At 40.7% G+C, this 26,011-nt stretch overlaps 1 protein-coding gene across 1 annotated transcript in view; it reads left to right on the top strand.

Annotated features, from left to right (window-relative positions):
- Positions 1-26,011, top strand: part of Sec24d (SEC24 homolog D, COPII coat complex component) — an 87,292-nt gene that overhangs the window by 43,682 nt on the left and 17,599 nt on the right. The window contains exons 9-15 of the mRNA XM_070022504.1: positions 5,966-6,104; positions 10,453-10,568; positions 15,647-15,771; positions 20,408-20,599; positions 21,737-21,830; positions 24,875-24,991; positions 25,537-25,707. Of these exons, the coding sequence (XP_069878605.1) occupies positions 5,966-6,104; positions 10,453-10,568; positions 15,647-15,771; positions 20,408-20,599; positions 21,737-21,830; positions 24,875-24,991; positions 25,537-25,707 (954 nt within the window). The remainder of the gene's footprint in view (positions 1-5,965; positions 6,105-10,452; positions 10,569-15,646; positions 15,772-20,407; positions 20,600-21,736; positions 21,831-24,874; positions 24,992-25,536; positions 25,708-26,011) is intronic.

Here is a 26,011-nt window from a genome sequence, read left to right as displayed (position 1 = left end):
GAGCGCTCTACCACTTTGAGCCACAGAACCACGTCCAGCTTTTTCTGCTTCTGTGATGCTGAGGAATCGAACCCAGGGCCTCATGCATGCTAGACAAGCACTCTGCTACTGAGCCACCTTCCCAGGCCCCCTGAGCTTTTTTTTGCTAAAGGCTAGATTGAATTCTACCACTAAGAGCCAGGCCTCTATTTCCAGTTTTTGGATAGTTAATTGGAGATAAGAGTATCATGGACTTTCCTGCCTGGGCTGGGTTTGAACCTGAGATATCAGCCTCCCAAGTAACTTGGATTACATGCATGAACCACAAGTTCCTGAACAAACTTTAATTTCTATAAAATTTATGTCTACATTAGTAGCCTTGCATTTCTTATTTGATTTCACTTTTAGAATTTTTTTAAACCCTTAATCAAAGATGGATTCATTTTAAGGAAAGTTTAGGTTTCTCTGTTTTGTGATAATAGGTGCTGTAAGTTAATTTTAACAATTATTAAAGTTACATAAGCTGGACAGAGCAGAGTTATCTTGGGTATTTTATAATCCATGAAAGCTTTGTTTTAATTTTTGGTTGCTCAGCGCCACCTACTGGTTGTATGTTAGTAAGCACTTTCACAGTTTTGGCTTCGAGATTTGATATTTAACCGCTGAGAAAATCTATAGCCAGGTTTATACATTCAGAATCTTTTTTGAGACAGGATCTTCCCATGTCACCCTGGCTTGTCTAGAACTTGTGATCATCTTTCTGCTGCTTTCCTGATGCTGGGATCACAGGCATGAGCCATCTCACCAACCTGGATATTTAGAGTTTTCTTTAAAATGGAGTAGTCAAAACAAAAACCCATACCTTGCAAACTTTATGATATTCTTAGGGATGGGTCATCCTATATTATGCTTCATTTTCTTGGAGCATCTGCTTTTGTTTTGGAAATCCAATATGGGTAAGTTTAGCATTGCCTTTCTAAGCTAAAAATAACCCTAGTAAGTGATACATGGGAAAGTATTCTGTCTGTGTGCACTCTGTTCTCTCAGTCCTGCATTGTGTCATTGTCTTCCTGCTCCACTGCCTGGCAAGCCACACAGACAGGCCACATGCCCAGCTCCTGTGGTACCTGACAGGGTACTAGCATGTTGAAATAAGAAAATATACAGAACTTTATGAGTAGCATCAAGATGCTAAGTGATACTAATTGGTACCGTTTTAACATGGGCAATAATCAGGAGTTGTTTTTTTTTAACATTGGCATCCTTTGACTAGTGGGTAGATAGTATTTTTGCTTGTTGTCCAAAATGTATAATAGCAATGTTCAAGGTACTTGTTTTATATGCGTTAAAAAGAGACATTTTATAGGAAAATGAATGGAGATCACCATGTTGAAGAAATAAACTCAGGACAAAATTTTCATGTTTTCACTCATGTAGAACCTAGACCTTAATAATAATAATAATAATAAATGTGATTGGAAAAGGAGAACTGATTGTTGGGGGAAAACAATGGGAGGAGAAAAGGGAGAGGGTAAGGGGGTAAATAGAGTCGTCAGAGTCGGCGCGCACGCATGTGCGCACGCACGTGTGTGTGTGTGTGTGTGTGTGTGTGTGTGTGTGTGTGTATGAAAATGCATAATGAATTGCACTAAAAAATGTTTTTAAAAAATTGAATAGGAAGCTGGGTGCCAATAGCTCCTACCTATAATCCTAGCTACTCAGGAGGCTAGGGTCTGAAGATCATGGTTTGAAATCAGCCTTGACAGACAAACACATGAGACTCCTATCTCCAGTTAACCAGCAAAAGCTGGGAGTAGAGCTGTGGCTCAAGCCGTAGATCACCAAACAGTAGCAAAAAAAGCTAAGGAACAGTGTACAGGCCCTGAGTTCAAGTTGCAGTACTACTGCAAAAAAATAAAGATGTGGAGGGAAGTAGTTGAGAAAGGAGTGTGTGTGGAAGGAGTGGCAGGGCTTGAATGGGGGAATGGGGGAATGTTGGAATTCATAGGGTCATCAGCACAACCCATTGTGCAATCCGGTCATATTAATTAAAGATGAAAACAAACATTTTAATGGGAATCAGTGCCAGTCTAGCACATGGCACTCCCTTGTTTATCCAGCAACATAGGGTTCAAAATTACTTTTCTTCTTAGTTTATCTCAGACATGGCCCATAATTGCTAGAACTAAGAATAGCCAGCTGAGGGCTTGGAGCCAGCTTCTCTATCCTTTCCTTCTTCCATTTATAAAAGAAGACCAGAAAAGAAAGAGCCGGCAGGGATATTTTAGAGGCTGAAGATTAAAGCCCATTTTTAAACAAAGCATTTAAAACCTGAAAATACTTCTCAAGTATAGGATATTAAGAAAACAACTTAGGGCATTTTTGTTGCTGTTGTCTTTTGGCAGGTAACTCAAGGGTGTTCTTTTTTTTTTTTTTTTTTTTTAATGCTATATTCACTTAGATTGAAGACAGAAGCAAAGTAAACTTAGCTGTTTACAAGCTCTTGCACAGTCCTGCCGAGCAGATAAGCAGACATCTGGAGAGAGAGGGAAAAAAAATGCTTGATTGTTTTCGGCATGAGAGAAGAAACATTAGCAGTGTAGTTTAGAAACCCTTGCCCTGTTGCCCCCAAACAAAATGTAAACAGTTAAAAAGCTTTTAACATTCTTTACTGTCACCTTGATTGTCTGATTACCTTCCTTACCTATCCATCATCTGCTTTCCAAGAGTGAAAACTGAAAAAAAAATTGTATGTGTACTTAATCACTTAGATATCACTGCAACTTGACTGCCGCTGGTTGCTGGACATTTATTTTCAGTTCTACAAGTTGGACTATGTCAGCGTTAGAAGGCTTAGGCAGGGGCTGGGATGGTGGCTCAGTGGTAGAGTGCTTGCCTTGCATGCATGAGGCCATGGGTTCAATTCCTCAGCACCACATAAGCAGAAAAAGCTGGAAGCAGCGCTGTGGCTCAAGTAGTAGAGTGCTAGCCTTGAGCTGAAGAGCTCAGGGACAGCACCCAGGCCCAGAGATCAGGCCCCACGACCAACAAAAAACAAAAAAAACAAAAAAAAAAAAAAGAAGGCTTAGGCATTACTGGCTGACAATCATGGTAATTTTAGGTCTGCCTTTGAGCAAATAATAGTAGTAGAATCAAAGGCAAATTTTGTCCCATGAAACTGACTTATGTAAGAAATAATTGCATCCTATTTGAGGTCTCAAGTATCTCAGGGAATTGATCATATCTTTGAACTCTGAAAACAAAAGGATGAGAATAGGTGATGTGGCTGGAGTGAACATAGTTTAGCTTTTGAAGGTATCTTCTGAACTGAGGAGGACGGAGCTGGAGTCCTTACAGAAACCACAGGCAGACTCAACTGCTGGACTCTGCTCCAAAACAGACCCCTTACCCAAGATGTCTGCAGTCATTTTATGCTTCTGATCTTCTGATATCTCCCTTCATTTTCCTAAGAATCTCTTTCTCTCTCTTTTTTAATCTGTAATTTTTTTGCTTTCCTCAGACCATTTATTTCTATTTTTTATTATTATAAAGTGATACACAGAAGGGTTACAGTTACATAAGTCAGGTTAATGAGTACATTTTTTTTGTTTTTTTATTGTGAAAATACTGTACAGAGGGGTTACAATTACATGGGCAAGATAATAAGTACATTTCTTATCAAGCATTGTAGCCTCCTCCTTTGTTTCCCCTTCCCATCCCTTCCCATCCTCTCCCCGTCCCCCCAATCCTCCCCCCTCCCCCCAATCTTCCCCCGTCCCCCCCCACACACACCAAAGTTGTAAAGTTCGTTTTCAACATAACGACTTGTACATCTCATTGTTGCAATGGGTCCACCTGTATCCCTATTTAAACGATTTCTTTTTCCCCTTCCCATCCACAAATTATACCGACATCAAATTACATTTCTTTTTGGATAATGTCACCCCTTCCCTCTCTCTCTCCGTTTTTTCCTCCCATCCCTTCTCACCCACAGACCATTTTTTATTATATTTTATTATCTTTTTTTAAATCTTGGAGCATATTTTTATTGTGATTAAGTAATTATATAGATTTCACAGTGTTGTGAGATAGTGGTACTTAGTTAAAGTCACAAACATTCTAACCTTCATGGGGCAAATTGTCTTTATCATGGTCTATAAAGCTAGTGAATTCTATGAGCTTTGACAATACAACTATTTCTTCCACATCAGGTGATATGTACATTTATTTCCTTTTGCTTAGTGTCAGTGTCTTTAAATAGTGGTAGAAATGGGTTATCATTTCAATATGCCACTTTATGAGGATAACGCATTGTGGTCAGTATTACCCCTTCCATCATTTTCCCCCTTCCTCAGGCCATATCTCATTATACCAGCTAAAGAGAGTGAACACTGCCACTTTATATCTTTCACACAAAGGTTTGTATACACAACTATACATGGATACATGAACTAGTGTATGCAAAGTTACATGGATTCTTGGCATGTTTACAAATCTACTCTGCCTCTCAGCTTTCAACTGCTGGAAGTTGTGTAAGTCTCCTGAAGGGTAGAGCTTCTGTCTTCTATATTATCTTTGTTTTTAGTTTTTTATTTTTATTTTTTTGGTACTGGTCCAGAGCCTTGGCCTTAGGACATAGGTGCTGTCCCTGAGCTTTTTTTTTTTTTTTTTTTCCTCAAGGCTGGTACTCAAATCACTTGAGCCACAGTTCCACTTCTGGCTTTTTGGTTGTTTATTAGAGATAAGAGTCTCAGGGACTTTCCTGCCTGGGCTGGCTTCAAACCACAATCCTCAGCTTTCTTAGTAGCTAGAGTTACAGATGTGAGCCACCAGCACCCAGACTAGATTGTAATAATGTTCTGTATTAACTAATAAAGTTTACTTTGAATGCCGGATGCTGGTGGCTCTTGCCTGTAATCCTTGCTCAGGAGACTGAGATCTGAGAATCATGGTTCAGAGCCAACCCAGGCAGGAAAGTCCATGAGGCACTTATCTCCAATTAATAACCAGAAAACTGGAAGTAGCACTGTGTCTCAAAATGGTAGGGCACTGGCTTTGGGTAGAAGAGCTCAGGGACAGCACTCAGGCCCTGAATTCAAGCTATACGACCAACAAAAAAATAAAAATAAAAATAAAAAAGGAAGTTCACTTTAAAAAGCATAAACCCGGGGATGGGAAGGTGTCTCAGTGGTAGAGTGCTTGCCTTGCATGCATGAGGCCCTGGGTTCGATTCCTCAGCACCACAAAAGCAGAAAAAGCCAGAAGTGGTGCTGTGGCTCAAGTGGTAGAACGCTAGCCTTGAGCAGAAGAGCTGAGAGACAGCGCCCAGACCCAGAGTTCGGGCCCCATGACCGGAAAAAAAAAAAAAAAAAGCAAAACAAAAAAACATAAACCCTTTTTATACATATCCAGTGCCCACTCCTAGCAGAGATACTTTCTCATGAATTTTGAAATGATGTTACCCTTTTCCAACCATTGACACTGGGTATAACACTCTGTGCTGGACAGCCCTGCCAGTGGGTGCCAGAGTCACCCCAAAAGAGTGCAGGTCAGAGAAGACAGGAGAAAACCCAGTCCATCTCTTGCTTCTTCATTTGTAGTCTGAACAGAGTGAACAAAACATGTGGCTTCAGGGGTTCAGGACATTTTTTTTTACCATAAGTACAGTGAAGTATTATAATTCCTGCTTAAATACATATAAGGTAAATATATCATCTACATGACAGTGTACATAGACCGATATCTACTGATAATATACTGTATGATAATATACTGTATATGTACAGTAGAAGATTTTAGTTTGGGCCCTGTGGAGACGGTCGTATTACCTTGCACTCACTTGACAAGAGATCTCTGCTGTCCTGGAAAATTCTCAGTGTTGTGTTCCTCGGTAAGCAAATGCTATGTTAGAAGACATTTCTAATTCTTCACGCCTAATATTAATCTCGAATTCAGCCGTTCATTTAATCTGATCTGCTTCTTCCAGACTCCCCTTTACTTGGTGAACCACGGCGAGAATGGACCTGTCCGGTGCAACAGGTGCAAAGCCTACATGTGCCCGTTCATGCAGTTCATCGAGGGAGGGAGGAAGTACCAGTGTGGCTTCTGCAACTGCATCAACGATGGTAGGTGGTGCCGTGACCCCATTAGTGGAAGGTGTTCATCTAGAAGTAACGTGCATGACATGTTTAGTTCAGCAAAAACACATTTGTTTTTCCCAGCTTTGATTTGTCCTAGTGCCTTCTTTATCATTTCGTAGGGGCAGCTAAGTAAAACACCCATGTTCAGCTTGGGAATCCATGTCCCCCTTTCCCTCTTAACTTTCTGTAGCTGGCTGAGCCCCATGTGGAAATTGTGAAAAATTGTGTGGTAGCTGGGGTGGGTGTTATTTTTCAGCCACCTTACACGAAAGCCCCAGTTGCAGCAAAATGACATTTTAAAAAATGTTTTTTAACCTTTTAAGTTTACAGAGGATAAACCCTTGAGACTTATCTTTTGTGAACCGTTGGGGTTATTTATTTATTTATTATTTTTGTGCTGGTTTCTAGTCTTAAATTTCAGGCTTTGCACGGTCAGTTGGCTTTTTGGTGCTCTCCCACTTGAGCCACAGTTCCACTTCTGGCCTTTTCCTGGTTAATTAGATGTAAGTCTCAGGACTTTTCTTCCTGGTGCTTCTTAGAGCACAGCCTCCAGTAGCTAGGATTGCAGGGGTGAGCCACCAGCACCAACCGAGCTCGGTGTTATTCTCGATTGTGAAGTCCTTGGAACTGAGGATAAGCACAGATGCAACCCAAGGCTTTAACTCTTAACATAGACTTTACTTTCCTCCTCTGATATAAATGTTGATTCTTTTAAGAAAGGAGCGTTCTTATGATATACTTGTCTATATTTTTTAGGCATTATATTATTATATTAATCTCATGCCACTATGAACTCACTGATGTTGAAAAAACCTGCAGCCTTTCCAAGATTACTTTCACATGTATCCTATTTATGCCATGTCTTTATATTTATGATTCCCTGGCATTAAATAAAATGCACCCCCCACATTTGTGTACATGTGTTGATGTTTGTTAACTATAATGACTGTGGGAGAGTGACTTTCTTAGGGTTTCCCCCATTCCTGATGACCATGGACATGCTTCCAGGCAAGTTCTGAGACCAGAATAATATGTAGCATAGCCACAGCGCTCTCTGTCCCTTTGCCTCTCCATAAGCACTGCACCCCGCCACAGTTTCCTGCCTACCTCAGTGTGTCCGTGGCCTCTTGACTCTGTGAGTGTTCTCTGGTGGGAGAGCACTCCTTATCACCTTCTTTCCTGTCCCCTTGTCGTGCCCACAGTGTAGACATGCCTTTGTCCAGCTTAGAAACATAAAGCGCTGGACACTGGTCTTGGGAGTCTTCCCCGTGAAGACCTTCTATCAGTTGGCACAAGTGGCTTGCTGTGAATTTGCATGGTTGGCTTCTGGTCTCACCTTGAAGGCTGTGGCGTGGACCGCTCCATGGGTGTATGTCCTCATGCCACCCATAACATCTGCTCAGGGCAAAACTGGATGTGACGCTGAGCCCAGGATTTGTTTTCCAGGCTTATTCTTCTTCCTAAGGAAGACCTGCTCCCTTGCTCATCCCCAACATGGAATCTAACCAGATCTCCTTGGCTGGACCTCTGTCTCAGCACTTTCTGTCAGGAGCCTGGGGGAGCTCATTACTTTGTCTTTTGGAGCGGACTGTCGTGAGATGGCAGAGGCCACTCCTGAAGCACTAGGAAAAAGTTCCTCCCCAGTCCACGGCTCCTCAGGGTCTGTAGCCAAGCCCTCAGCTGTCTTTGGAAGGTGATCAAGGGGATAGAACACAGAGAATCTTCCATTTGTTGTCATTCCCTGGTCTCTCACAGGGTTGGGGAACCTTTTTTTCTACCAAGTGCTGTTTGGGTATTTATAACATCATTACGGGCCTCACAAAATTATCAGTGCTGAAAGTTGGGCTATGGACAACCAACAGGTGGTGGGCATGCCTATTCTGTTTGTACCAAATGATTTCATGGGCCTAAAACAGCCTTCGGGCCAGTGTTCCCAGGCTGCAGGCCAGAATCCCTTGGACTTAGACTGATCTTTATGTTCTCCAGTTGGGTGTAATGAAGACAGAAGTGGGTAGAATTTTTTTAGAACAGAAACCCTGCTCAAATAATTCCACTCTTCCTTTTCTGCAATGTCTAGAGATTGCCTAGTGGGAGCCATGATGTAGAAGGATGCTGGGAGACAGGAGTCACATGGCAGTGCCTAATCTATGCTGTGACTTAAATTTTGGATCGTAAAAGATGACAGAGAATATTAAATGCTAATGAAAATAATACAATTACCTTGCCCATGTAATTGTAACCCCTCTGTACGGTACTTTCACAATAATAACAAAAAAGAAAAAGAAAATAATACAAGAGCAAAACCTCACATTACAAATAGATGTGTGGGTTTCAACTGTAGGCCCTGTGATGTGGATGTGGGGGTGGGAATGAGCCGCAGGTGATGCCGAGACACTGGAATATACTACAGGTGATGACACAGACAGGACACTGCCATATGTCCTCAGCCCGCCAGCCCACGTCTTCTCTCTCACTTCTTTGCACCACCACCACGGCAGTTTCTGGCCTTCCTAGTTTTATCACTGGAGCTGAGACTCAGTTTCCAACGTAGTTATCATTTTAATAATGTTGAATCTTCCACATTCAGAGACCCCTATGTAAATATAAACTTTAAAAAGAAATGGCTATGATATATTAAGAATGTAGAAAAATCAAAGTTCTATAATTTTGTCTGGAAATCTTACCTTAGAAAATAATTTGTTGTGAACAAGACTCAAGTGATAGAGGACTTGCCTAGCATCTACAAGGCCCGGAGTTCAAACCCTTGTACCACCAAAAGAAAAAGGGAGCTAAGGGGTCTGGAGTTTCTTCTGAGGTGACCAAAATACCTTAAAACTAAAACAGTTGGGGTAGTATGATTTTGTGAATGCACAAAATGCCTTTGAATTGTACATTGCAACTAGTGAGATGTTCATTCATTGATTTAGCCACTAGCCAAGGTGTGTTGTATGCCATAACTACATGCAATTTTTATTGGTCAAGTAAATGTTAACAAAAGAGAAAATAGTCCCTCATAATTTCAATGCCAGTTTCACAACTAAAAGTAAAGAACACTCAGTTGGTTTTCAAACAAAAGTCCTTACTTTATTTGTAAAGCTTTACAGAGGAAGATGTTGTTCTTTACAAAATGCCTCACACAAAAGCACTGAGAGTTTTTCTAAACACCCCTGTTGGCAAAAGTTTCATAGCTTTCCCTATTCATCTTGAGGCAACGAGAGTTCTTTCTTGCACAGATACCAAGCCTTATTTGTCCAAGTGCTCTGTATGTGACTCAGAAGTATTTCTGTGCTACTGGATGGCTTCCAGAACTTAGCCAGAACTAACCTTCTCAGACATTTGAATCAAATTAATTCTTCAGAGGAGATCTCTTGTCTGCAGTCTTTCCCTAATACAGTCATCGTCAGCACTCTCCAACCCAGCCATGAGAAGATTAACCTACCAACTTCCCTAGAGCAGAAAACATTCCCTAATTAAAGTATAATAAATATGGTAGTTAATAGCATAGTTCAAATAACCATTGTTTATCTCTGTTAGGTAGATGGAAAATTCAATTTTGTGTGTGTGTGTTAGTCATGAGGCCTGAACTCTGGGCCTGGGTGCTGTCCTTCAGCAGTTCAGCTCAAGGCTAGCACTCTCCCACTTGAGCCCATAGCTCTGTTTCTGGCTTTTTTCTGCTTATGTGATACTGAGAAATTGAACCCAAGGTCTCATGCGTGAGGCAAGCACTCTACCACTGAGCCACCTTCCCAGCCCCCTCAAAATTCTTTTTAAAAAGTTCAATCACAGATGATTACTGATTTAAAATCATCAGTAATTTTGTAATTTTTTTTTGTTAGTTTTGGTGCCAGTTTTGGGGTCTGAATTGCTGTCCCTTAGCTTTTTACTCAAAGCTGGCCACTCTACCACTTGCGCCACAGTTCCACTTCTGGTTTTTTTTTTTTTTTTTTTTTTTTTTTGGTGCTTAATTGGGGATAAGAGTCTCCTTGACTTTCCTGCCAGGGCTGGCTTCCAACCATGAACATCAGATCCCAGTCTTCTGAGTAACTAGGTTTACAGGTGTGAGCCACCAGCACTCAACTATCCTGTTTTTCTTGAATGATCCCAATCACAAGCATTTTTTTTGTCTTCCAAAACGTGTAGAAGAATCCAGAGGATTTGTAAGAAACTCTTATACTTTCCAAGGCATGCTTTTTGTATTTAGAATACTCTGCATTCTAGATTTAGACTACATTTCTTAGACTAGTTCCTTTCTTCCCGTAATAAATTTTGAGAATGTATTAAATTGTCTGTTTATGAAAACAAAACATGTCCTTCTCTGTTTGGCTTTCATTAGTTCCACCGTTCTATTTCCAACATCTGGACCACATTGGAAGAAGGCTAGACCACTATGAGAAGCCTGAGTTATCGCTGGGATCATACGAATACGTTGCCACTTTGGATTATTGCAGAGTAAGTGTTCCCAGTGCTCCAAGTGCTTATGCATCAATGTCAGATTCAAGTGACTAACATTCTTCTGTACAGAGTTGACTTGATTCATAAACAAAACATTTTGGCGGTACCATGGGAATGCAAAAAGACAGGATGTGAAACCCATATCCAAACTTCTAGGTTGTGAGCATTGAAGCAGTTGTCTTCTGGAAAGACCCATTTCTCAAAATACGGTGCCAGAAAAAGAAAACTATTACTTTGTTTCTTCCAGATAAAATATACTGGCTTCTCAGTGCAACAGTGCCATGCAGGATCTCTGCCTCATTTGTTGTCAGTAATCTCAGGAAAACTTCCCTACTTTGCCCAGCGTGAGTGGCAGAACTACTGACATGTTTCTTTGCCTCTCTTCTATAATCTAGTTATTATTATGGTGGCTTGGGGGGTCTTGGCCTCTGGTTTCCTTGCTCTACAAATCTCTTTTGGCCCTTTCTCTTCTAGACTATTAAGTTTAAAAAGTGTAACTTCCTTTTAAAGCCATTGACATTGCACCCTACATTGCCACTTCAGCCATGTCTGTCTTCAGTTCTACACAGTTCTTGCCATGTGCTCTGAACTTACCAGCTCTTGGACAAGTCCATGCCTTTATACAAGATGTCCTTCACCATGCCTTCTGTTTTCCTGTCACATCTGTATGTAGAGATTCCATCCGGTGCACTTGTACTTATTCTTCTGTCTGAAGTTTTGTTACCTGTATGTGTGTGTGTGTGAGCGAGCGAGCAAGAGAGAGAGAGAGAGAGAGAGAGAGAGAGAGGGAGGGAGGGAGAGAGAGAATGCATGTACCTTTCTAGCTGTCACAGTTGTTCACTTCAGCCTCTGATTTTTTTGTTTTTAGTAGTCTGGTCCTATCTTCACATTAAATTCCTCTGGAATTTAAGTCTTCTTGCCTGTCTCCCTCTTTCTATATTCTTAAGGACCCAAATCTTTTCCTAAATTTCTTCATGACATTTTTATAGTGTCTTGTGCTAGTGGGAAGTTGATCAATATGCATGGTGAGTATGCATGGAATGAATGAATGAATGAATGAGTGAGTGAGTGAGTTTACAGGAGGGTCACCACTGCCCATCTCCTTTCTTCAGTGTCAGTTTTCATGACATCATTACAGGCATCTTGCACCACTTTACAATGGGTTAGTGATTTGAAACGCAGGTCATTTCACATCTTAGTTGGGAATTCTGCTTCTATCTGAAACATCATGGGGAAGCTTGAAAACATGAGTGTCATTCTGTCTTCTTGCCTGCTCTCCCTTCTGAAAATGAAAGCCCACTAACACCTCCTGCCCAGAAACCTGCCTCTACCCAGAGTTCTTCTGTAGATGGTTTCTAACTGACCTGCTCATCAACTGAGAACTGAACAAAGAGTACTTGCACAAACTAGGCACTTTCTCCATTGACGGAATCTCTTTTCTCATTAACATCTTCACTTACTTTAGTGTATTATTTTAGTTTGCTCTATGTCACATAGAACTAGTTACCAAAAAAAAAACCCACTTTGAGCTTCATTGGTTTGAAGCACCATCACACTTGAGCATACGGTGGGAATAGAAGAACACTTTTTTGATACAAAATGGTTTCTGTCAGGCAAGAAGTGGCTCCCCAAGTTCAAAGACATCTGAACCATTTATTTCTTCCTTCCTGCTGTTGACTGAAGGAGTATCAGTAGGCAAAGCTCAAACATTTGCTATCCTGATTATACCTCATAAAGCCATCATAAACTGTGGTAGGAGAATTTACTCAGTGAGTGATCTTTACAATTGTAGTATAAATCTTACAACACTCCGAGTCTCCAGCTCCCTGCCAAAAACCCTACATTATCTTGACTTTATGCTTTTTAGTAGAAACTCAGACAGAGAGTCAAGTCTATTTCTTGGAACAAAAATCTTAGTATCTTCAAATTCTGTTTTATGGAAATATTCCAGAAGTGTGATAGATGGAAAAATCACACCCAGCATGGATAGAACCAAACAAGTGGCTTTAGTAAGCTAAATCTTCCTTATCACTTTCCAAGCAGAGTTTATCATGAATAAGGCTATAAGCACCTTCAAATGTACTTACAATTTAAAATGCAAATGAAGTAGAAGAATAGGTTAGCGTAGGGATTTGGATAGTGGAAAGAAGTTACTTAAATTCATATTTGTATTTTTAACACTGTTATACACACTGAAAGGAAGATTATAAAACTCATGTTTTCCTCTATCCGTTTTAGTTGATCTTAACTTTGGTTATTTTTGCAGTACTAGACTTTGAACTCAAGGCCTGTGCTTGGCTAGACAAATGTGGTACCACTTGAACCCCAACCCCAGGCCCTTTTTCTTTGGTTACTTTTCAGGCTTTTGGCCCTAGATGGCTTTGATTTCCACTTAAGTGGGAGAATGTTTATTGTAGAATAATGAGAAGTAAATTGAGGGAAAGTTTTTCAAACAGTCTACTTTTTGATTTTCTACTGGCAATGTATCGCTGTTCTTTTCTTCTTTGTTTTTTTTTGTTTTTTTTTTTTTTTTTGTGCCACTACAGGGGCTTGAACTCAGGGCCTTGGCACTGTCCTCACTTTTTTGCTGAAGGCTGACATGCTATGACTGGACCCACAGCTCCACTTCCAGCTTTTAGGTGGTTAATTGGAGAGAAGAGTTTCATGGACTTTCCTGCCCAGTCTGACTTTGAACTGTGATTCTCAGATCTCAGCCTCCTGAGTAGCTAGGATGATTACAGCTGTGAGTCACTAGCACCCAGCCTGACCCATCTTTTTCCAGCTGTCATGCTCTTGGTTGCCAGGGCCTGCCGACATTGGTTCTTCTCTGCCTTTTATAACTAAGTCTCTCTCAATGGGAAACCATCTTCTCTCTCTCTCCCCATGGGTACCAGTTCTCGGGACCAGAGACTCTTCAAATACTCATGGTGATTTTCTCTTCTGAGCTTCAGACCAGAATTCTAATTAACTATAGCACAGCTCCAAGAAAAGGAGTCTCTCCCATTGTACACGCATTTCCTGTAAAGAAATACTGGTCTTTCAGGTTGTAATAGAGTGACATGGAAACCTGAAGTTTCATAGTGTAGTTCTGTTACTAGACAAAGCAAGTCAGGGATGGATGGAGGAAGCCAGTGGTTGAAGGCTTTCCAGTTATTTGGGCACAGCATGATAAATTAAAAGGCTAAGAGTAGGGGGGGGAATGACACATAACAGATTAATATTTTTATTTATTATTATTTTTATGCTAGTCCTAGGGCTTGAACTCAGAGACTGGGCACTGTCCCTGAGCTTTGGTTTTCAAGGCTAGCACTCTGCCAATTGAGCCACAGTTCCACGTCTGGCTTTTTGGTGCTTAATTGGAGATAAGAGGCTCATGGACTTAACTGCCTGGCTGGCTTTGAACCATGTTTCCCAGATCTCAGCCTCCTGAGTAGTTAGGATTACAGGCATGAACCATGGCACCTGGCAAAAGAATCATTTTTAAAGAAAAGGGATTGGAGCTCAGTGATGGGGAAAAAAAGAACTGACCAATCTAATTTCAGGTAATGGAGCCTTTTAGTTGTCCTATATGATGTCATGATATGCACAGAGAAACTGGAAGATAATGTGATTTAGAGGAATGATGGAATAATTGTACACATAGGAAACAAGTTACAGTGAAGCGATGTCCAGAGATACACAGGCTGGAGCTATGAAAATTATTTACTGGGGAATTGGTCATGCTGAATTTAGGAGAGAATACAAGGCTGAGATCTGTGGATCATGGTTTGAAGCCAGGCCAGGGAGAAAATTCCTTGAGATTCTTATATCCAGCTAACAAAAGCTAGAAGTGGAGGTTTGCCTCAAGTGGTAGAGTGCTAGGTGTGAATGGAAAAAGCCAAGGAAGAGCTTGAAGCCATAAGCTCAAGCCCCTATTCACACACAAAGAGAAATATATTAGAAGCAGAGGATGCCAGTCTATTTTGGGTATTTACAGTTTTTTATTTGAAATGAAGTATTTTAGGGAGTAGAGCTATGGCTCAAGTGGTAGAGCAAAAATGCTCAGCAACAGTGCCCAGGCCCTGAGTTCAAGGCCCAGGACTGGCACCAAAAAAAAATTTACATAGTATTATATAGTAACTAAAGTCAAATTTTATTTTAGAACATTTTAAAATTGATTACCAAGTTAAAAATGTACTCGGTCTTAATCTTCTCTTCTCTAGTGTGGCTCACTAATGTTACTCTTCTATAGCCATCTTTTCTAAATATTTTGCAAGTCCCAACTGAAAGATCGTTTCCCTAAGTGCTTTTTGAACACCAGCCAAAATAGAGACCGGCAGTTAGAAACCATTGTTACAGCAGCTGCGTTATGTTAGAGTGATTGTTTTAAACACACAGAGAAAAGGCCATTCTTACTGTAAATATGCAATAAATCAGGTAAGTATTTAACAATATGGCTCAGTTTTTAAAATATGCAGTTACATGTTCTCATATAATTTCATATCTCTAAATGGAAAGACATAAAAGAAGAGGTTTGAAAACAATATCCGCGTTAGTGAAATTTTATTGCAGTTTCCAATATAAATACTAATATATATTAGTATTTATATATACTAGTCTTTATTATATTTATTACATATACTAGTATTTATTATATATCATATATATCATATATAATATATTGTGTTATATATAACATTGCATATTATATATAATATATATACACATATATATTATATAACTGCTTTTTGGCACAAGACTTTAGGGCTTTATCCTGGAAGATGGTGTTATGGCAGGGCTGACCACAATACTGTACCTTCCCTTCACTAACTTTAATAGTGGGTCCTTGAGCCCTGGAAAAGTGAACTTTCTCTGTTAGATAATACTGCCTAGTTCTAGTCACACCCTGAAAAAGTTTCTTTTATCTTTTTTATGGCATCAGAAACTGTTTTAGACAGTTACTTGATTCCTAGATGTTAAGCCCTACATTTTACGTGAAGTGTCTGATCAACTTGAAGAGTTTCTAGTATTTAAATTCAATTCTTAAGTGTACTTACTTTCTATCCATTTGTGTGATGTTGTTTGTTCTCCTGTAGAAGAATAAACCTCCCAACCCACCAGCCTTCATCTTCATGATTGATGTTTCGTATAGTAACATAAAGAACGGACTTGTCAAGCTCATATGTGAAGAACTGAAGACCGTGTTGGAAAAGCTCCCAAAGTAAGAGAACCACCATTCTTTCCTTAGCTTCCATTGCTGAATGAATACATTGTCCAGGAAACAAATGCTGAGTGGCCAGTGGGCATTTTTTACTAATGAGAACATTGAGTAGTCAGTTAACAAATCAAACAGCACAATTCTTTTAAGGCTTTAAACAGTCAGAGTGCTCATTTGTATCAAAAGAGTCATGCTGGCTAACAAAAAATTACTAACAGTGCTAGAGGAAAAACTTTCAAAATGTTTAAGTTATGAGAATCCAAACAGCAGAAGGGCAAGTCTGGAAGATTCCCTCCCCTGTCATTTTTAGATAAGTGGCTTTCTAGTGGGAACTGCAAGTTTCTAGAAGTGACTAACTGTTCTAAAAGTGTTAGAAAACTGGACATCTCTCTTAAGGCCGAGATGTTATCTTTTTAGCCAGTACGCTGGCTCACTCTACTGCCTGGCCACCCTTGAACTCCACAGTGGTGGCAGGTGCACCCCTCTACTTGCCATTGCTGCAGGACAAGGGTGAGCAGTAACTAGCAGGTGAACATCATCCACATTTCTTGAAGTGGCATGGTGAGTGGTTTATCACAAACAAGTAAATAAAACTGATGGCAGTCTTCCCATAAGAAAATAGAAAACGCTACACATAAACAGGCCCAAATAAATTTTATGGAGAAAAAGAACCAGATCTGGAAAATGAAGGAAGGGATTAAATAAAAAAGAGGTTTAAAAAGATTTGAAGAGTAGCTGGGAATAGCTAAAGGAATCCTTTCTTTTTTGTCTTGCCTCCTCTACTGGCTAGTTTTAAATGTCTTAGTGTAGCAGTTTGTTGTTTAGGGCAGGACAAGCATCCAGCAGGGAGATCAGGGATCAGGGAAAGGCCATCAGTCCTGCCATCTTTCCTACTTGACATTGGATGCCTTGACCCTCTTTGCTCCTTCTACCTAAGGCAGTGTTTGGGGCCACATGAGGCTCTGCCAAGGTGACGCAGGACCTCACAGAAGTGGCTTTGTTTGTATCTGTGAAGCTGAAGACATAATATTCTGCAGGATGGTTTGGAAAAGCAGTGGGGATGTTTGAGAAACACTGAGGTGATTTCAAACTGAATCCAGATGAGGATTGATCTGGGAGCAAGTGGAAGGTCGTAGCGTAAGGAAGGCCTCCTGGCCTGCAGATGTAGTGACTGGAGTTTCTCTTAGCCCATTCTTAGGGAAACTTGAGAAGTGTGGATTGATTTTCTGCAGAATACAGCATATATTAGCAAGGAGATCTCTAACAGGGTTTTTGTTGGTTTGTTTTGGCTTGGTGTCTGTACTGGGGCTTGAACTCAAGGACTTTGTACTGTCCCTTAGCTTTTTCTGCTCCAGGCTAGTGCTTTACCACTTGAACCACTGCTCCACTTCTGACTTTTTGCTGGTTAATTGGAGATAAGAGTCCCATAGTCTTTCCTGCTCTAGGCTGGCTTTTGAATCTTGACCCTCAGTTCTCAGTCTTCTGAGTAGCCAAGATTAAAGGTGTGAGCCACCAGTGGCCCACTCTTAACAGGATTGTTTTACATCTAAATCTGAACTTTAATCTTGGTTAATGTGAAAGAAAACTACTTAAGTTTCTGAAAATGGTCTCTCTGTTGTCTGAAACTGACAGCAATGCAGTGTATATACCCTGTTTTCATAAACCTGTTACTCCACTAACTCTTTTTTTCTTACCAAGACAATGGTGGTATGATATAAGATAAATCATACTGTGTCACCAGAAGTACATCCCATTAAAGTGAATATGTGGCTTTGGCAAAAGATGGGAGTTAAAACAAAAGGGTACCACTAGTTATTTCTGGCCTTATGCAAATCTCTGTCTTAGAAGTATACCACCTCTTCTCCCCCCCTCCCCCACTCCCCTTCAGGCAACTACTTCCTTTCCCTTTTTTATCTTTTAAAACAAAACTTGTTGGAACTGTGTGTTTATGAAGCTTTATTTCCATGGTAAGATTGCCTTGTCACTTTGATTTGCTTCTTTGTACTAAAGTGGGAAAAACACACTGAATAGCCTTTTTAAATCACAGCCTGAAGTCTGGATTCATAGCCAAGGGTGTGGTTATCTCTGAGCTAAGCCTTTGAAAAGAAAAGGAGTCTGTCCTTTCCAGTCAACTTTGAATTTGTGTCTTTGACCTTGAAAAGTTTCCAGACTTTTCTGACTTTCATGTTCCAAGAAAGACAAACCTTGAAATGTGTCCCCTGTTGTTCAAATCGGATTTCTAGATTGAGTTTTTATTCGCCTGTTTGTTTTCAGTACATGATTTGGGGATTTTTCTGGTTCTCTATTTGTATATCTTCCATGCTGTTCTGTCTGATTTGTTTTATTAAAATGATAGGAGCGAGTATTGAAGACAGTGGTCACTGAAAAATGAAAGAGCAACCTGTGTCAGACTTCATGCTATCCATGATATAACTTCACACAGCTGATAAAAAGTTAATACAAAAGAGAGACTGAGAATTAGTTTTCTTCTGAATATAACTTAATGAGGTAGCTATAATGTTGAAGAACTTTTTTTAGGATGGTTTTTTTTTTTGTTTCTCAAAAAAATGTTCGCATGGAGACAATAATAATATTTTTGCAGTAATATGAAACATTCTGATTAGGTGTTTTACAAAAATGTTAATTTAGGTTCTTAGTGAATCCCACCAATCCCACGCTGCTCCTTCCCCACCACTTCAGTCTGCCCAGATTCACTGGGAAATGGCAAGGAGCACCATGCTCTATAGTTTTTCTTTTGTGTCTCTTGCCTTAGTTGACTCCAAATTAACCGAGGAATGAGAATAACATGTCATAATTTGTCAGATATTTCTCCTTATGTGATGAGGTTGATGGGAGGCTCGAAACTTAACCAGTAGTTTGCTGGCAATCAAGCCCTGGTTTGTAGTATCTGTTCATTCTGCGGGGTAAGTACTTAGAACTGGCTGACCTTAAGCTATCAAGATGGTGGCACGCAACCAGAGTAGCTTCGTCTTGACTTATTGAGGGCTGTGACTTGCTATCCCAGCCAACATTTCCCTATTCTGTAAACATCCTCAGTCAAACCTCCAGCTCTCTGCACTGGAGCAGGGAGGTCCTGTGAGGCCCGGGACAGAGGCCTTGTGCAGAGCTCTTTATTAACTGCTGGCTGTTAAAGCTATCATAGACCACAAGCCTAGTGAAGATGATTTATGGGAGTTTAGAAGAGATGACTTCTGATTGGTGTATGCAGGGAAGTTTCAGAGAGGAAGGATTTATTCGTGAGTCTAACAATGGAGAGGAGAGGGACAGCCCAGAAGCAGTATGATACAGCATGGCATGGTACAGTTCAAGGGTAGATGTGAGTAGTCAGTCACACAGCTAAGGATACTGAGGTGCTGGGGGTCAGGGGGGAGCAGGGGTAGTCATAAAAGACCAGGTTTTCTCTGCCAAAAAGCTTTATAAGGGTCCAGAACATAAGCATTTACCAAGTGCTTTTAGAAGGAGTTGGGATTTTTTTTTTTTTTGTTTGTTTTTTTTGTTTTTGTCGGTCGTGGGACTTGAACTCTGGGCCTGGGCGCTGTCCCTCAGCTCTTCAGCTCAAGGCGAGCACTCTACCACTTGAGCTACAGCGCCACTTCCGGTTTTCTGGTGGTTTATTGGAGATAGGAGTCTCACGGTCTCTCCTGCCCGGGCTGGCTTTGAACCGCGATCCTCAGATCTCAGCCTCCTGAGTAGCTAGGATTACAGGCGTGAGCCACCAGCGCCCAGCGGGATTTTTTTTTTTTTTCTGGTATTGGGGTTTGAACTCAGGGCTTGTGCTTACTCTGCTTTGGAGCTCGGGTTTGGAGCTGTACCACTTGAGCTAGGTCTCCAGTTCCACTTTTTTGCTAGTTAATTATAGATAAAGAGTCATGTAGATTTGTCTGCACAGACTGGCTCTCAGTACTCAGATCTTAGCTCCTGAGTAGCTACGATTACAGGTATGAGTTACTGGTGCTTCGTGATTATGGGAATTTTTTAACTGTCAACCCAGTTTTCAAGACCACAATGAAGAAAGGAAACAGAATTAAAGAACCAGTACTGGTCAGCCTGCTGAAGCATCAAAGAAACGGAGACAGGTTAAGATAACACCTTACTGCTATACTTCCATTTTTCTTTTTCCTGGGTTTAAGCTCTTTTTGCTATGTAGAAATGGAGCAAACCAGGCTCTTCTTTAAAAAACTATATCTCCTAAGCAAAATAAGGTCTTCTTTTAAAAAAAAAAAGGATACCTAAACATTAAAAATGGTGTGCATGTTGTATGGTTTTCACTGGATCATTGAGCACTGTGTACTATCACTGGAAACGAGTCGCAGTGTTAGATATTAGGGACAGAGCAAGAGGAAAGAAAAGTGTAGGTAACTAAAGACTCCAGTGGATTTGTCTGTCCAGGTTGGCTTCAGCCCTCAGTCCTCAGATCTTAACCTCCTGAGTAGCTAGGATTACAGGTATGAGTTGCCAGCACTCAGCTTCAGTATTGTTTTTTTCTAATAACAGAAATGACAACTAGAACTTTAAACACATCTTATTTCCAATTTCATAAAAGACAAACTTTCATAAAGAAAACTATGCTGTTCTAGACTGATTAAAAAAAGACTGTAAACACTTATTTTTCTCACAGGGAAGAGCAGGAAGAGACATCTGCCATTCGAGTTGGTTTTATCACCTATAACAAAGTTCTGCATTTCTTCAACGTGAAGAGTAATTTGGCCCAGCCACAGATGATGGTGGTGACTGACGTGGGAGAAGTCTTCGTTCCTTTGTTGGATGGCTTCCTTGTCAACTACCAAGAATCCCAATCTGTGATTCACAAGTAAATAGCAAGCGTTTGGTCATTTAACTGGACATCTGTTTCTAATTGCATTTTGTTTTAATTCCATTATACAGTGTTTTATTTCATCATTCGCAAGGGGGGCTTTGTGACATGGTTTGTAAAACACTATCATTTCTGTTAGGCCTATTTCTTTTTAATATATACCAGTATTTAGAAGGAAGAATTTTAGTACTCACTTTATTTTTTAAAAATGTATTTATTGGTATGTTTAAGTAATTGTACAAATGGGTTTCTTTTGAGCATGTCAGATTATGAGAATAATGCATCTTGATCTCTATCACACCTTCCATTGTTCTCTCCATCTCTCCCAACCCCACCCCTCTCAAGTTCCCTAGTTCCATCTTGGCATGTGTACATTGAATATTGTGACTGTGTTCTTCCACCCTTCTTCTCTCCCGACCCGTCTGCTCCCTCCCCCAGACCTCTTCCCCTTCTGACAACACGTGGTTCTGTTTCCTTGTATTTATTTTTGTTGTTCATAGGATTTACAACATTGGAATCTTTCCCTGCATATGCCATACTTTAGCCAGTTTGTTTGTGTATATATGCATCTGATTCTGTACGTGTTTTCATTTATATTTATAGTTTAGATCCAACTTCCATATATGACAGAAAATATACATTCTTTGTCTCTCTGAGCATGACTTCACTTAACGTAATTCCAGACTTTCCACTTGCAAATAAGATAATATTCTTCCAGTGGATGAATTGAATTCCATTGTATTATACTCACTTTCAACCTTGTGAATTTTTTGTCTTGGCTAGGAAGGTAATGCAAGGAGATACTTTCTGCATGTGAATGGACATAGTGATGCAATTAAAGATGCAGCCACAGGTTCAAGAATTTAGGGTAGATGAGAGGAGTAATGAATATATGTACAAAAAGTATGATTGAGTACGTGTCCCAGCCAAATCTTAGGTTTGGCGCAAACCACAGTAGGGCATCATTTCCTAAGGAATATCTTTATCAGTTTACTTACTTTCCCAGTAGGTAAAACTCTGTCTTGGGTGTCCTACATAAAATACCATGAGTCTTTTAGCTTGAAATGTTAGTGATTTATTTATTTTTTTTTAATTTATGGCCATCATTTAAAACCACTCCTTTACTTCCTATAGTTTATTGGACCAGATTCCAGAGATGTTTGCAGACTCCAATGAAAATGAGACCGTCTTTGCTCCTGTCATCCAGGCTGGCATGGAAGCCCTGAAGGTGAGAAGCCATTTGTTCAAGCTATCAAATACGTTTTCAAACCAGTGAAACAGAGCCTGTTGCCAGTGGTTCATGCCTGTAACCCTGGCTATTCAGGAGGCTGAGATCTGAGGATCCTGGTGTCTACCAGCTGGGGCAGAAAAGTCTGTGAGTTTCTTATCTCCAAATAACCTCTGAGAAAGCCAGAAGTGAAGGTGTGTCTCAGGTGGTAGAGTGCTAGCCTTGAGTGAAAAAGCTAAGGGACAGCACCCAGATCCTGAGTTCAAGCCTCAGTATTGACACAAAAAAAAAAAGAAAGAAAAGAAAAACCAGACAAAAGAGAAAGTTTCGTACCTCTTCACCAAAGCTTGCAGACTGCTAGAGGCTACTGAAAACTCCCCAACGGCCTGCAGAAGGAAACAGCCAAGACACCACTGCTTCCGGTGCTTACATTCCAGCATGGCAGGATTTCCAGCTTAGCTCCTCCCTTCTGCTTTTAGATGACCTTGATGTGATCTATTTTCAACTCAGTTCAGCAATAGCTGGATCACTGATGTGAAGAGTTCAGTTCCCAGATTGCCCTCCCCTTCCTTGGGACTTTGAAATATGTGAGGGGCAGGCCTTGGAATGGCCAATGACAGGATGCACATGCCACTTGGGGCCTCTCTGGCTACCAAAGCTTGGCCAAATGTGCAGTCAGGAAGCTGAACCCAAACAACTCTGGGTCAGTTTTCTAGTAATCGAGACAGCAAACGAAAGACAAATGCCTTGGAGGCACCTGCTCTAAGTGACCATTACCTTAGCATGGAAGTAAATCTCTCTGGCTCTGAGAGCTGATTCTCAAAATTAGTTTTAAATGTGCTTATTTGTTTTTAGACTTATTTTAAACTAAAATGACTAGTCATAATACACTGGTACAAGTATCAGCAATAACAGAGGGTGTAAACCACTCTGTGCACAAGTTTCATGTCTAAATTTATAGTGTGATTCTAGTGCAGCAACTCTTTCTGAGACTTTTATTTAGATATTGTTTGGAGGAACTGCGGTTTGAACTTTGGGCCTTGTACTTACTTTTTACTTGTTGAGATAAGAGTTTTGCAGATTTGTCTGCCTTGGCTGATTCTAAACCATGGTCTTCAGATCTCACTCAGTCTCTTGAGTAACTAGGATTATTGCTATTATTATTACTATTATTATGATTAAATGCTTGTCATTCATAAGGCATAAATAGCTGCTGCCAATGTCTAAATCGCATGTGTAGTAGATGTACAGTACTGCATATGCTCGATTGTTCTTCCCATATTGCCACCCAGCTCCCACTGAAGACATGTCGCTTACCAGGAAATCTCAGTTTCTCATTTAATCACTTCAGTTACATACATTAACCTTACTTCCTTTTTTGCTTTCTGGGAGGCATTCTGTATTGTCACAAAATTAAGGGTAGTGAATTTGTGTGGGGGCCTTGATGAAAAATTGGATTTCATTTAAATTCTTAATTTTTCTATTACTTTTAGATGTGTGTTTTTTAAATCTTTAGCTATTGTACAAAAGAAGTCACAATTCAATGTGTCAGTTTATGAGTACAAGGTATCTGGATCAATGTCAGTCCTCCACCATTCTTCATCTGTCCCAATGTCATTCATCTCCTCAAGATAAAAATGTGTCCATTTTGTTGTTGTTTTGTTTTGTTTTGTTTTGGAGGCAAGGTGTCATTGTATAGCCCAGGCTGGCTTTTCTTCAGCCTGCCCATTGCTACAATGACAGGTATGTGCCACCATGCCTGGCTTATTGGAATGCTTTAAATGGTGTTTTCATAGTAATAAACCTGACAGATTTCTAAATTATAGTCCTAGAATTTTAATATTTTTGACATATTCAACTTAGCTTCCTAGCTACAACTCTTGACTTCCCTTGCCTCCTTTCTTCCTAATGCCATCTCTATGTGGGACTTTCAGTGCACAACATAGACAACAAGATCACAACTCACATCCTTTTTCACCACTAGCTCAGCCAAGCCCAGACGGCCCGCAGAGGCCTGCACGTCAGCTCTGACCCACTCTACCCTGGCAGCTGCCCTGGCAGCCCTGTGCAGTGTGGTTTAGAGATGGCAATGTAAGGGTGTGGGCCAATATAGTGCATTATATTTCATTTCAATGCATTTTGTCATTGGGAATTTTTTAGCTCCTTAGGTATGCTTTTAAATATTTTTAATGCTGGATTGTCTTTCATAGAGTCTGAATCTTTTCTTTGTCCTTGTGATTCTGGGGATCAAACCTGTGACCTTGCCCACTGGAGGAAGTGTTCTTCCCTTGTCATGCCTGGAAGCTGGTGCCCTGTGTCCTCAGTGGCCTTACCATCACCACATGTTTTGTGCCTTCTTCCATCAAATATGGCTTCATTGTCATGTGTATGCACTGGAGGTCTGATGTCCTGGGATGACGCATCCTGGGGATCCTGTCATGTACTCTGGCATTCTGGGATTTATTCCCTCTTGAAAGACTCTACCATTGACTAAACAAGTGCAAGCTTTCCCTGTGCCATTTCACTCTGCTAGCACTGTAAAGCTGTGTCCTCTAGATCTACATTTAAATATTGGTTCTTCCATTCCACTTTTATAACTGTTGGCTTATCCTGGTTAAGCCTGAGTTTACCAGTCTATGTAGTGGAGAGAAAAGATCCTGCCCAAGGTTATTATTCACTTAGGTGGCTGTAGTATTTGGCTCATAGAAAGAACTTAAATACTTTAATATATTTCTGATTCTCTTAGAACCTTCCTGCTGGGTCCCAGTGGCTCATGCCTGTAATCCTAGCTACTCAGGAGGCTGAGATCTGAAGATCACAGTTCAAAGCCAGCCCAGGCAGGAAAATCAGTGAAACTTATTTCCAATTAACTGCCAGAAAAGCCTGAAGTGCAGATGTGCCTCAAATGATAGAGCACAAAAGCTTGAACACAAAAGCTCAGAGACAGTACCCAGGCTCTTGAGTTCAAGAAGACCAGAACAAAAACAAAACGAAAAACCTCTTTCTATGTAAACATGTTCTCTAATTCTTTATTGTTGTTTTAGGCAGCAGAATGTCCCGGGAAGCTGTTCATCTTCCATTCCTCCTTGCCAACTGCTGATGCTCCAGGGAAGCTGAAAAACAGAGATGACAAAAAGCTGGTTAACACAGACAAAGAGAAGGTACCGTGTGAGCAGAGGTGTTCTATGGCGGGAGGCGGGGCCAGTGTGGCCCGTGCTTAAGAAAGAGGAGGAGCTAAGTCTACTGTATATGTTGTAGGAATGTTTGGAGTACAACCCCTGGTGGTGTCTATCCACAATATCTAAATTGAAATCCGAGCCCAGACTTTTTTTTTTCCCCATGTAGGATCTGTGAGGAGACACAGGAAGCAGTGGGGGGTGGGGGTGGGGGTGGTAAAGCCTGTGGGAACAGTAAGGCCATGGATGAAAGCATCCAACAGTTGACCACATAACCTCACATGAGCACCCCTGCAGTTCCGAACCGCGACAGCAATGCTAGCTGGCCCCCAGGGTCCAATGGAGGAGAATCAAGTGTAATTGAAGATCATACAACTGTTTCTTTAGCCCAGTTCAGCTAACTGGAAAAGAACCTGTATGTATATATATGTTTTCCCTCACATTTTACAACTTCTTGAAGAGTTCAATAGAAACTTAACTTTAAACTGAAACTAATTTGGTTTTGGCTTTCTTGGGTCTTGTGCCTACAGCTACTCTTCCAGCCCCAGACGAATGTGTATGAGTCTCTGGCCAAGGACTGTGTATCCCACGGCTGCTCAGTGGCGCTCTTCCTCTTCCCTAGCCAGTACGTGGATGTGGCCTCCTTGGGTGTTGTTCCTCAGCTCACTGGAGGAACCATCTACAAATACAACCATTTCCAGGTAAATGGCAGCCATTTATCCTTCTTAGTCTTCTCCCATGTTGGTTTTGATGCTTAGCTTATAGTTTAAGAAAGCTCCCCTCCTTTGTGGCCAAAATTGACAACGGTAAGTTTGAGGACACAGAGAAATGGTGTATATTTAAGTTTTGAGGGGCAATAACAGGGTTTGAACTCAGAGTCTCATGCTTACTAGACAGGCGCCACGGAGCCTTTAGCCTGGCTTTTTTTTTTTGGAGATAAAGTTTCATGGATCTTTCTTTCTATACTGACTTTAAATGACAATCCTCCAGACTTCAGCCTTTGGA

This window comes from Dipodomys merriami, unplaced genomic scaffold (assembly GCF_024711535.1).
Source record: "Dipodomys merriami isolate MVZ:Mamm:240054 unplaced genomic scaffold, mDipMer1.0.p SCAF_15, whole genome shotgun sequence".
Lineage (NCBI taxonomy): Eukaryota > Metazoa > Chordata > Mammalia > Rodentia > Heteromyidae > Dipodomys > Dipodomys merriami.
Note: the sequence above shows the minus strand (reverse complement) of the source record. Positions and strands in the feature narration are given on the sequence as shown.